General features: G+C 43.5%; 1 protein-coding gene across 1 annotated transcript in view; it reads right to left on the minus strand.

The window, feature by feature from the left end:
* Positions 1-10,032: 10,032 nt before the first annotated feature.
* The window catches only part of LOC117354951 (oocyte zinc finger protein XlCOF6-like), a 29,669-nt gene continuing 26,927 nt past the window's right edge, over positions 10,033-12,774 (minus strand). The window contains exons 4-5 of the mRNA XM_033932910.1: positions 11,301-12,643; positions 10,033-11,269 (exon numbers count right to left, since the gene is read on the minus strand). Coding sequence (XP_033788801.1) covers positions 10,688-11,269; positions 11,301-12,643 — 1,925 coding nt within the window. The 3' untranslated portion in view covers positions 10,033-10,687. The remainder of the gene's footprint in view (positions 11,270-11,300; positions 12,644-12,774) is intronic.

Raw genomic sequence — 12,774 nt, forward strand, 5'->3', positions numbered from 1 at the left:
GCGAGTGGTGGACGCTTGGAATGCTCTCCCGGAGGGGGTTGTGTCGGAGACCACCATTTCAGGATTCAAGGGCAAGTTGGATGCACACCTTCTTGCAAACCACATTGAGGGATACGGGCAAACAAGGTCTCAGCATGGAATCCCCAGTTTGGCCTCCGCGTGTGTAGGTCGCCGGACATGATGGACCTAGGGTCTGATCCGACGAAGGCATTTCTTATGTTTTTATGCTGGAGCCTCAGCTGCACGTTCCCTCTGGCGTGGTCCCACCCGCGGTCCCGTACATCAGAGGAGGGGCAGGACCACGCCAGAGGGAACGTGCAGTTGAAGCTACAGCGGCCTGCAAGGATCGCTACTGCCGACCAGTGATCCTCTGCAGGCCATGTGAACCTACAAATGATGCGACGCTTGCACCGGCGGGCCAGCTTGGGGAAGATTTGAAATTGGCTGGCGGGCCAAATTTCAGTACCCCGTGGGCCAGAGTTTGCCATGTCTGTGGTATGGCCTAGTATGGGATATAGTATTAGGCCTATTTTTAATATCAACTCTCAAGCAAACAGAAACTACATTTATCTGGCATCTATCAATCCCCATGGGTGCCAGTTAACTGAGAGTTTACTGTAATGAAGCTCATTTTCAAAGCACTTTGGCTTACAAAGTTCCGTAGGTTCCTATGGAACTGTGTACGTCTAAATGCTTTGAAAAGACACCTCAATGCCTCTGTATTGCTCCATGGTGCGACCTCACCGTGAGTATTGCGATCAGTTCTAGTCCCCGTGTCTCAAAAAAAATATGTAGTGAGTGACTTTACTAGTCCTACAGAAATAAGTATATTTCTAAGGTTCAATTTTTTTCCAGTTTTCAAGTTTAGGAAGGTTGGGACATTCACCAGTTTCCAATTCTATAAAAGTTTCTGCCAGTGGCATATCTAGGATGGGATGGGCCCCTATAATACCATTTCTCCCAGGGTGGTGGGGTACCGAGGGGGGGAGGTTTGGAGAAGATACCCCTTTACAGCTCCAGTAAACAAACCCTAAAAAAAACCTATCACAGTACTGGAAATTAAAATGCAATTTCCCAAAGCTAGCATATTACTAGGGTTACCATATTTGTGAACCAAAAAATAAAGAGGACACGTGACCCTGCCCCTACGCTATACACAGCCCCGCTCATACATCCTTCCTCTGGAGTTTTTTAGTACTTCTTTCTCTCCCTTCCTCCAAACCTCCTCCCCCATGGGTGCTTCTCTCTCTCTTTCCAAACCCCCTCTCCTGTGGGTGCTTCTTTCTTTCTCTCCTTCCAACCTCCCCCTCCCACCCATGGGTGCCCCTCTCTCCTTCCAAACCCCAACCCCCCCATGGGTGCCCCTCTCTCCTTCCAACCTCAGCTCCTGCTATTTCTGTCTCTCCCCTCCCATCCAACAATACCCTACTCTATGCTCTTTTCTCCATCACGCTCTCCTTTCCATGTTTCTCCAGCCTTCCCCCCCTCTCCTCCCTCTGCCAATGCTGCTTCCTCTCTCAACCTCTCTAGCTTCCAACTCCCCCACCTATCTCTTCCCCAGGCCCAGCCACTGTAATTTAATCTTCAGGCAGCAGCAATGAGGTAAACCTGTTGCTACCAGCCTGCAGGGGCTGGCTTTACGTGGCAGCATGCAGTGACTCCGGGAGAGATCTCTCAGTCTGGAGGGCGACAACCCCGATCTGCTGCCTGCAGGGGCTGGCTTTATGCAGCAGCATGCAGGGACTCCGGGAGAGATTTCTCTGCCGGGCCGGGTGCAGGCGGGGGGATTAGCTGAGCCAGGGCATCCTGGAGGCTCCTTACCGCTGTAGTTTGTGGATCCCCCGCTGCTGCATTCCGATGAGGATGGCTCCTGGAGGAAGATTCTCGGGCCTCACTTCTTTTCATGAAGTCTCTCAGTGCCCTCTTCCTTAGCTTGCGTGCACATGGAGATAGGCGGACACAATGCAAGCACCAGGCAGCGGACGCACAATTCATGAGGATCCAATGTACTCATCTTTTTTCTGCATCCCGGACATTTCTTCGATGTTTCTGGCATCTTCAAGATGGTAAGTAGAAAAAGTCTTGATGGTAGAAAAGTTGTAATGGAGAGCTATAGAAAATCCGACCGATGGGAACGGGCGGAGACTAAAGACTGGGGATTAGGGGGAAGCAGGGGGAAATGGGTAGGGCTAGGGTCAGTGAAGCATTGCGGTTTATCTTAAACCTTAACAACCATGGTAGGTCCTTTTATGCTTGCTTCACTGACCCAAATGCTTCACTTTTCGCATGTAGCACTTTATGGACACTCGTTTAGATATTAGCACTTTCATAGTCTTACATATCATCCTCCTTTTTCTCCCTTCCTATCGCCCTATCCTCTCATTTTGTACTTTCAGATCACTCAAATTCACTTCTGATTTTTTTAATCTATATATCATATTTACCTGTATTCTGTGAGTTTTTTTTAGATCACTTGCACTTATTTAAACATCACATTGCTTGCACACCATTTTGCACTTATGATGTACTATTTGGACTCAAAATTTTCATTCATATTTATTAGGATCCCTGAAGTAGATGTGTTCTCCGAAACACGGACCGTGTTGGGTCCCTTGGTTTGCAGTAAGGTGATATCAGTAACTGCATTAATATTTGGTACAAATAAACATCTTGTACATTTTGATCTGCAGTTTTTTCTTGTTTTTTTTTTTGCTCTTTCCCTCTACACTGCAGACTTTGTTGGATCCGTTTGTGTGTTGGCCATAAGGAGGGCGCCTGATCAACACCTAAGTGTTTGAATCGGCCATTTAATGGTGCAGCAATTGCCCGTATCATTAAAAACCAATTAAAATTTCATTAAGAAAAATAGATGCCGCTAGGCACCTACAAAAAAAGGCACCTGAATCGCATCTGCGCTTACCATCGCTGAACATCAAAAGTGGCGCGGTTATGGGCGGGGTTTACATTCTGCGCCGCTAAGCATGATTCTACACCGAAGACAGGCACCAGAGATGTGGGCCTGTAAGACCCTGGCCTACATTTCCAGCACCTATCTTCGACACAGACCGTGATTCTCAAAACGGTGCTGCAGTCTGAGTGATATGTGACCGGCGCCAGATAATTTCAAGGCCCTTTTTGAGAATCTAGGTTTCTGAGTCTCAAATTTATAACAATATAGAAAGCTGCATAGTCTAAATATAGTCCTGTTTCAGATTCCTTCTACTTCTTTTTCTTGAATGTTTTTTTTTTTTAAACAGCTTACTCTATAATAGACCTTATCAGCTGATCCAGTCCTGATTTTTCTCCCTTGTATTCATGGATTTGTAGTTCTGAGGGGTGAGTTTTTTTAAAAAATATGTTGAAACATAACAAATGACAATAGACAAAAAGATCAAGGGTCCGATATATAAAAAAAAAAAGCAGAGCTCCTAAATGCATGCTCCTGAATTAGGCTCTCAAATGTGTGCCCTATTTTCAGCTAAACTTAGGAGCTATAAGCCTTCAGCTGAAAATTCATCTTAATTTAGGATCTTAAAAAGTTCATGCTTATAAATTTAGGCCTCCTCCAATACCAAGTAAAAAACATTTTCTTAAGTCAATTTAGATCAGTAAGTCCTTATTTGTTCTTCCTGGGTTTTTACCTCACACCGGACCTCTGAAACACAACTCGCCGCTCAAGTAAATATCACTGCGGTTAGCTTGACGTGTTGCTTCCTCACTGGTCCTTATTATATTGATTTACTTTTTTAAGCTTAAAGTGCAGTTTTACTTCAAGTGCCATTAAATAAAGTGCTTCAGAGTGCTTTAGATATCAAATTCATTTAAACTTTCATAAATTTAGTTTACTTATCTTAGGTATAATGATTGGGGAAAGTTCTGAGCCGACATGTTTTGCGTGTATACGCTTTATCGAGGATCATTTCCCTAGAACAAGATCAAAAAACACATATATCAAAACTATATCAAACTCAACGTCAAGTGCATTTAGTAAACTAAATTTCTTTACAAAAGCGCTCACCGCAATCATTCTGTCGCCACCCAACCAGTTGTTTAAGGTATGTCAAGATGGCGGCGGATTTTTTCTGTATCCATTTAACTTCTCTCTAAGCAGCTGACTTGAGCGGCGAGTTGTGTTTCTGAGGTCCGGTGTGAGGTAAAAACCCAGGAAGAACAAGGACTAACTGATCTAAATTGATCTGAACTGATTTAAGAAATTTTTTTTTTACTTGGGATTGGAGGAGTAGTTATTACAAGTGAACCCAAGTTTGACTGTTAAAGCAAAGATAACATCTGACTGGGACTCGATAAATGTAGACCTGCCATTCATTTGTCTAGTTTTATGAGCCTAGAGCCGAAAATCAGTGCTACGCTCCTTTTTTTCCCCCCCATCTCCTTTTTATGCTTCTAAATTGAGTTTAGTGAAATTTGGGGTATAAAGTTATACATTTCAAAGAAGCCAATTTACGAACACAACTCTGAGTTAAGAGTATATTATGAATGGATATTATGAATGGTGTTGTGACTGATGTTGTATGCCTGGGGATTTCCTTTGTATTTGAAATAGGTGGTTGATACATTTACAGTTATCTGACATGACTTTACGGAGAGGGTAGTGGATGCCTGGAATGCGTTCCCGAGAGAGGTGATGGAGAGTAAAACTGTGACTGAGTTCAAAGAAGCGTGGGATTAACACAGAAGATTTAGAATCTAATATAATAAAATGGTAGGCCGCGCATGTGCACTAAAAAAAACGTGTTCCCTGATCCGTCGCGAAAACACGATTGCGCATGCGCGGGTTTTACGTCACCACTTGCTTGCGGCGGCTTTCAAATAAAAATAAAAAATTACACAGCTGCAGCGGCCTTCCTCACCCTCGCCTCTCACTGTCAATGGTACCGGCTCCTCTCTCGAACTGCACCAGGATCGAGAGAGGAGCTGCAGCGCAGGCTTTCAACTTAAAACAAAAAAAATAAAAAAAACCCAACTGGAGATCGCCGCTCTCACCCGGCTCCCACTGTGCAAACCCCCCCCCAACTGGAGATCGCCGCTCTCAACCCCTCCCCCCCAACTGGAGATCGCCGCTCTCACCCGCTCCCACTGTGCAAACCCCCCCCCCCAACTGGAGATCGCCGCTCTTCTCCCCTTTCCCCCCCAACTGGAGATCGCCGCTCACACCCGTTGCCACTGTGCAACCCCCCCAACTGGAGATCGTCGCTCTCACCCCCCTCCCCCCCAACTGGAGATCGCCGCTCTCACCGCTCACACTGTGCAAACCCCCCCCCATGGGAGGATGCGCCGCAGCAAAGTGCTGCACAGGTACTGGAGGGGGAGAGACATATCGCTTCTGCACCGGTACAAACATCCCTCCAGCGTTGGCACTCGCTGCACGTTAAACAGGCTGCTTCGGCCTTTCTCCTGCAGTTGAGTCCCTTTGCCGCTTCACTGATTACGTCATCAATGATGCAACAAAGAGCCTCAACGGCAGAAGAAAGCAGAAGCAGCCTGTTTAACGTGCAGCGACTGCCAACGCTGGAGGGAGGTTTGATATTAAAGTCATCTTGCTGGGAGGGTCGCACAGTCAGCGGGGGTTGGGCTGGGAGGGGAGAGAAGGGTCTGCCTCGGGTGCTTCAGGCAGCAGCAGCGTTTACAATTCGCTGTTGTTGCTGGCTTCAGGCCTTCCTCTCTGGCCGGTCCTGCCTACTTCCTGTTTTCATGAAGACAGGACCGGCCAGAGAGAAAGACCTGAAGCCAGCAACAGCAATGAATTGTGAATGCTGCTGCTGACCAATGAAGTAGTTAAATGAGGAAAGGGAGCAGAGGGGGAGAGAATGGCTTGGAGGGAAGGAGGAAGGTATGCCAGACCAAGGCAAAAGGAAGGAGGAGATGGAGAGAGGCCATATGGGAGAGAAAGAGAGAGATAGAAAGAGAAGAGAGGGCAGTGAATGGAAGGGGCAACATAGAGGGTGAACAGTATTCTAGCACCCGTTAATGTAACGGGCTTAAAGACTAGTCAGAAAATAATATTAAATATTGAACTAGGCCAGTTACTGGGCAGACTTGCATGGTCTGTGTCTGGCCGTTTGGTGGAGGATGGGCAGGGGAGGGCTTCAATGGCTGGGAGGGTGTAGATGGGCTGGAGTAAGTCTTAACAGAGATTTCGGCAGTTGGATCCCAAGCACAGTACCGGGTAAAGTTTTGGATTCTTGCCCAGAAATAGCTAAGAAGAAAAAATTTAAATATAAAAAAAAAAAAATTAAATTGAATCAGGTTGGGCAGACTGGATGGACCATTTGGGTCTTTATCTGCCGTCATCTACTATGTTACTATGTTACTATGATGTACGGTTTTCTAATGTGTATTGTTTCTGTACTGCTTTTTGTTCATGGTGCTTTTTCATTGATGGATGTATCACACCTCAATAAAAACGATTACCGTATATACTCGAATATAAACTGGGATTTTGGGGCCAAAAAATTGGCCCAAAAATGGGGGCCCTGGTTTATATTTGAGCCAGCACCCCCCTCCCAGAATTATTGCAGGCCGCCACCGCCAGGCTCTGCACCCTGCCCCCCTCCCTGCCCGTCGTACCTTCTCCGCTGATCCCTGGTGTTCCAGAGGTGCAGCGGGCAGGAGCGAGCCTTCTGCTCTCCTGCCCCGCTGCTAACCGGCTGCCGCGAGATCGGTTTCTTCAGCCGCTGAGCAGCACCGAGCAGGAGCGCGCTTTGATGCTGAGCGGCTTTCTTACTGGCTCCCATGAATTCTCCTGTGAATTCTCACCAAAGCACGCTCCTGCTAGGTGCCACTCAGTGGCTGAAGAAAATTGATCTTGCGGCAGCCGGTTAGCAGTGGGGCAGGAGCCCAGAAAGCTCGCTCCTGCCCGTTGTACCTCTGGACCACCAGGGATTGGCAGAGGAGCTATGAGGATAGGGCAGGGAGGGGGGACAGGGTGCAGAGCCTGACAGGGGAGGGAGGGAGGAAAGAGGGCTGGGTGCAGAGCCTGACAGGGCAGGGCAATTGATTATTAAGCCGCCCGACTTATATTAGAGTCTACCTTTTTTTTTTTTTTCTCCTTTTGGGGGGAAATGGGGGTCTCAACTTATATTCAAGTATATATGGTATACAAAAAAAAGAGTATATTATACATTCACTGAATATTGGGCCACAGTTGTTTTTGCCTATACCAGAAGGGTATATCTCAACTGCACATACACTATTTTCACAATGGTGTTTTTCTCTTACTTTAAGCTTTTTTTTTAAAAAAAATTTTTTAATTATTTTACCACTATAGGTTTTTGGGTAATGAAGTTTTTAAATGTTCATTTCACACCTTGAGATTCACACTGCTCTTGTTAATTCACTCACAACTATTAGGCAATTATTTTTCAATGCATGCTTCAGTCACATTTTCTTTGATCTGCACATATTCTTTAGATAAAATACTGGTATCTTTTTATCGATTTTTGGTAACTTCTTATTGTTGCTGTTTTGCTTTGTCAAAGACTCCTGAGGAAGGCTTTCTTTGCAGAAACACGTACCATGTTGGGTCCTAGGATTTTCTACTGTACATCGTGACTTATTTTTTTATTAGTAACATTAGTAAATGAGAGCAGATAAAGACCTAAATGGTCTTTTTTCTTTGTCATTTCTGGGCCATAGACCTTAGAAGTCCACCCAGTACTGGCCTTGGGTTCTAACTACTGGAATTACTGTTTAAGCTCACTCCAGCTTATCTAAACCATCTCGTTTGCGGGATTCAGACCATGAAAGTCTGCCTATTCATATTCTAATTAGAGATTCTCCGTGTTCATCACAGCATCCAAGGACTTAGCTACCCCTCAGGGTCTCTTGGGAACATTCTAGTGATCTATCGTTTTTCATTTTTCCTGTCTCATCCTTACCCACGTTTTTGCTATGGGCTTGGGGTTTTTTTTGTGGTTATTATTTACCCCTCTTTTTTTTGTTTGCTTTGTATCCCAACTGCAGCCATAGAGGGCTGACCACTTATCCAAGTCAGTTTCTTCTCTACTCATGCTGTCAAGCAATGCAGAAATCTAAGAATGCTATCTAAAAATTTACTAATTTTCATGCTTTACTTGCCAGTTAACATATGTTAATTGGCAATAAGGTGTTATTATGTGCCAATAATGCAACTTAAACTAGGGTGTTTTATCACACTGTGTGTTAAAATATAATGAGCTGTAAACCACGCAAAGCATTTCATTATGCATGTTGCATTAAACTTTTAAGTTCCTCTCCCCTTACCTCAGATCACTGGTTTACTAACATGCTCCTGTCCAAAATGTGTACCAATAAAAAAAAATTGTCCACCCCCATCCACTCATTTCCATATTTGGCAGCCTTCTAGCAGCAGTACTGCAAGACTACCTCTAGGGGCCTGAAGGACACCATTTTGAATAAGGGAGCAGCCAGGGCAGGTGAGAGCAGTGATTGCTCCTTTCCCCCACTAGACCCCAGGAATGGCCTAGTAAGTGCCATCCCTAGATAAAGGTATCAGGGTAAAGATACAAGGGAGGCAGTGACGGGTTGTTGTTGTTTTTTTAAAAGGGATTTGAGAGGTGGCTCAGGCCAATTGTTGTTTTTTTTTACCACACAACTTGGCCTCTTAAAAGATATTTACAAAGCATTTACAAGGTTAATAAGGATAACACAAGAAATTTCCAAGATCCAAAATCTCCTGGCAAATGGGAACAATATCTCTTCCTATTCTGAGCTGACTAACAGACAACTGGAAGAGCTCATACCTACATTTTTCTTCCCTCCTGTCTTAATTATGGTTTCTTTGAGTTAGGGATTGAAAATATATTCGTCTCATTTTGCAGTAGTTCTATCTACTGTTTCTCTAGACTAGGGGTAGGCAATTCCTGTCCTTGAGAGCCACAGGCAGGTCAGGGTTTTCAGGATATCCACAATGTATATAAGCCATGTAAACCGTTTAGTTTTAGACTGTATATAAATTTTTTAAACTAATAAATGAATGAATATGCATGAGATAGATTTGCATCTCAAGGAGGCAGTGCATGCAGATCCATCTCATACATATTCATTGTGGATATCCTGAAAACCTGACCCGCCTGTGGCTCTCGAGAACAGGAATTGCCTACCCCTGATCTAGACTTTTACTTTATTAACATTCGCCTCCTTGTGTTTAAAACTTTGAAAGATATCAAACTAATGAAACATTTGACCTCCCCCTCCACTAAAATAAAAAAATCATCTTTATGTTAAAAGAAAGGTCTAGGAATCTGGCTGTGGTCTTGTTCTGGCATACAGGGAACCAAGAGTTACTGAAAGATTTCTCCATCCAAAAACTTCCACACACAGAGCAAGTTTAAGACAATATCATTTCAGATCTCCTGCACTTGCCAGGTCTTCTAGTCTACCCTCCGTCTCTAAGATGATAATAAACCTTAGGGGTAGGCATTTCCAAAACTTTTGAATATCTCTAGCGTCTCCTCTTTCCCTCTCTCTTGCTACAGCCTCACACCAAACTAAACTCATGGCTCGCCCAAATTATACTTGACGCCTCTTCATACCTCCACTTTAGAAAAAAGCTCAAAACTCTACTTTTCAATGGACCAAATCCTTAATGCTCTCCTCTTCCGCCTTAACGCTCCCCCTCTCCACATTAGAAAACAGATCGAACACTCTTCTTTGCATCAGACCAAATCCTTAACTCTCCCCTCCCCCCTCAACACGGCCCACCTTTCTTTACTTTTTCCCCCTCTTCCCCCCTCCCAAGATCCCTACCCCCTCCCTCTCATACAATATGCTCTGTTCCCCCCTCTCATAAATTCAATTGTACTCTCTTACAGTACATACCGTATGTGCTCTGTATTAGCCCTTCCTTCACTTAAATTGTCAATGTAAACTAGTTTGACCCTTCGATTGACTTGTTATGTTCTTCTTTCTTCAACTGCACTGTATGTAACTCATCTATTTGTTGTGAACCGCCTAGAACTCCCTGGGTATGGCGGTATACAAAAATAAATTATTATTATTATTAAAACAGTAGATAAGATTGTGAGCCCACAGGGACAGATAGGGAAAAGCTGGTATACAAAGTCCCGATTCCTTTCCCTTCCCTCCCTTTTACAAACTTCTTTACATTTGTTTGTCCAGTCAAAGATCCGAAATTAGCATCAGATTACTTTTCCGCAGATTTTCCCCTTATACCAATGTTCTCTTTCACAAATCTTGGATTCGCACTTCTTATTTGCTTTTTTTTTTTTTCCCTGTCATAAAGCAGCACATAAATGTAGAAAGAGTCCACCCAGTTATTTCTGCTTGTACTCCCAGGTTATATCGATGACATGGGGAAATAGCTGTCTAATGGTTAGGGCAGTGGACGAATGCCAGTGATGTTCCTTGTGATTATGGGAAGGTCACGTCACCTTCCACTGACTCAAGTAAAAACGTAGCTTGCGAGTTCGCTGGGGAAAGGTAAATTCTTACTCCACCTGAATGTAACGCACCTTCAGCTATCAAGAAAAAGGCATGAGGTAAATGTAAATAAAGCAAGTATCCATGGATGTATGACCTCTTGTAGATTATTACTTCTTATCCAAATCCGTTTTTGTTTTATTGATTGGTTCTCTACCAGGAGGGACAGATGACCACATAAGTTCCTATACTTAAGATCTGTGTATATTCTCTTTAAATAGCAGACTTATTGCATAGTACCCAAGTGTAGTTTTTGGTGTTTTTTGAGGGGCGACTTCTGAGTAAAGCTTTTGCCACACTCAGTACATACAAAAGGTTTGTCACCTGTGTGGATTTTCTGGTGGCTTGCGAGATTTGTTTCCCACTTGAACCTTTTATCACACACAGTGCAAGTGAAAGGTTTCTCGCCTGAGTGGATTTTGTGATGTTTTCTGAGGTGTATCTTCTGACTGAAACTTTTACCACACTCGATACACGTGAATGGTTTCTCACCTCTGTGGATTTTTTGGTGTTTTGTGAGGTTTGTCTTCTGACTGAAGCTTTTGCCACACTCAGTACATGTGAATGGCTTCTCACCTCGATGAACTTTTTGGTGTTTCGTGAGATTAGTTTTCAGACCAAAATTTTTACCACACTCAGCACATACGTATGGTTTCAATCCTGAGTGGATTTTCTGGTGGCTTGAGAGGTTTGCCTTATCCCTGAATGTTTTACCACAGTCGCTACATGAAAATAGTTTTAGTTCAGTGTGAATTCTTTGGTGTTGTGTGAGGATTTTCTTTCTAACAAAGCATTTCTCACATTTATTACATGAGAATGGTCTCTCACCAGTGTGGATTTTCTGGTGTGCTACAAGCGTTCCTTTTCTCACATTCAGAGCAAGAATAGGGTCTCTCACTAGTGTGGATTTTCTGATGGTCACTGAAGTATCTCTTCCAAATGAAACGTTTACCACATTCTGTACACATAAACGGTTTTACTCCAGAGTGTATTTTCTGATGGCTTATGAGGTTTGTTTTCCGATTGAAGCTTTTACCACATTCTTTACACGTAAAATGTTTTTCACCTGTATGGATTCTCTCATGGTTTGTGAGACTCGTCCTCTGACTAAAACTATTTCCACACACAGTACACGTAAATGGTCTTTCGCCTGTGTGAATTCTCTGGTGGACTGTGAGAATTGTCTTCCAACCAAAGCTTTTCCCACACTCAGAACACATAAATGGTCTTTCACCTGTGTGGGTTCGTTGGTGGCTTGTGAGGCTTGCCTTCCAAGTGAAGCTTTTATCACACTCTGTACATGTATATGGTCTCTCACCAGTATGTATTCTCTGATGGGTTGCAAGATTTATTTTCCGGTTAAAACTTTCACCACACTCCATACATGTAAATGGTTTTTCACCTGTGTGAATTATCTTGTGCTGTGCAAAGCCTGCTTTCCTAATGAAGCATTTTCCACACTGAGTACATGGGAAGGGCCTCTCACTAGTATGGACATTTTTATACCTCAAGGAGGAACTCTTCTGAAATAAGAGTTTATTACTTTCACTACAAGAAAATAAATTCTTCCTCAGATGGATTTTTTGGTCTCTTGAGCGGTTTGTCTCAGGATTAAATCTTTTGCCACAACTAGTGAATGAACACATTTTCTCATCAATATGTATTTCCTGGTATTTTGGGAGATCCATTTTATTAACATTTATTTTTTGTGGTGGCACTTGTTCTTTCTTACCACTGATATTTTTCTCACATTCAGAACATTTAATGGATCTCTCCTCTGTACATGGTTTCTGTTGTCCCTGCACTTTTGCCTTCTGGCTGAAGGTTTTCCCACAGTCTACGCAGGTAGATAGTTTGTCTTCCGTGCCAGAGCTTTGCTGAGATTTCAGCGTTACAGGTTTCCTGAGGAATATCTCACACATATCACATAAACAGCTTTGTTCTCTCGTCTGTATTTTCTGCTCCTTCCCTGTAAGTGTGACGTTACTGGCACCTCGCTCACACACAACTGAGTCTCCTGGTGAATTTCTTTGCTCCTCTTCTAAGATAAATTGTTTCTTCCGCTCTTTACCCCAGTCAGAACATGAAGACATGTCCTTTCTTTCTCTTTTTAATAACATCTTATTCTCACTGATATCCCAGTGATGTGTCTCCGCTGTACAGTTCACGGGATCATTACTTTCTAGATAAAAAAAGTAAACAAATGTCATTAATATAAATTATATTTAATATAAACAGCAAATTCTACCCTTGCAAAGAGTGAAAGACTCTGATGTAAGTGGGAGTCGGAGCCAGCAAAGAATAATGGATTTT

This window comes from Geotrypetes seraphini, chromosome 2, assembly GCF_902459505.1.
Source record: "Geotrypetes seraphini chromosome 2, aGeoSer1.1, whole genome shotgun sequence".
Lineage (NCBI taxonomy): Eukaryota > Metazoa > Chordata > Amphibia > Gymnophiona > Dermophiidae > Geotrypetes > Geotrypetes seraphini.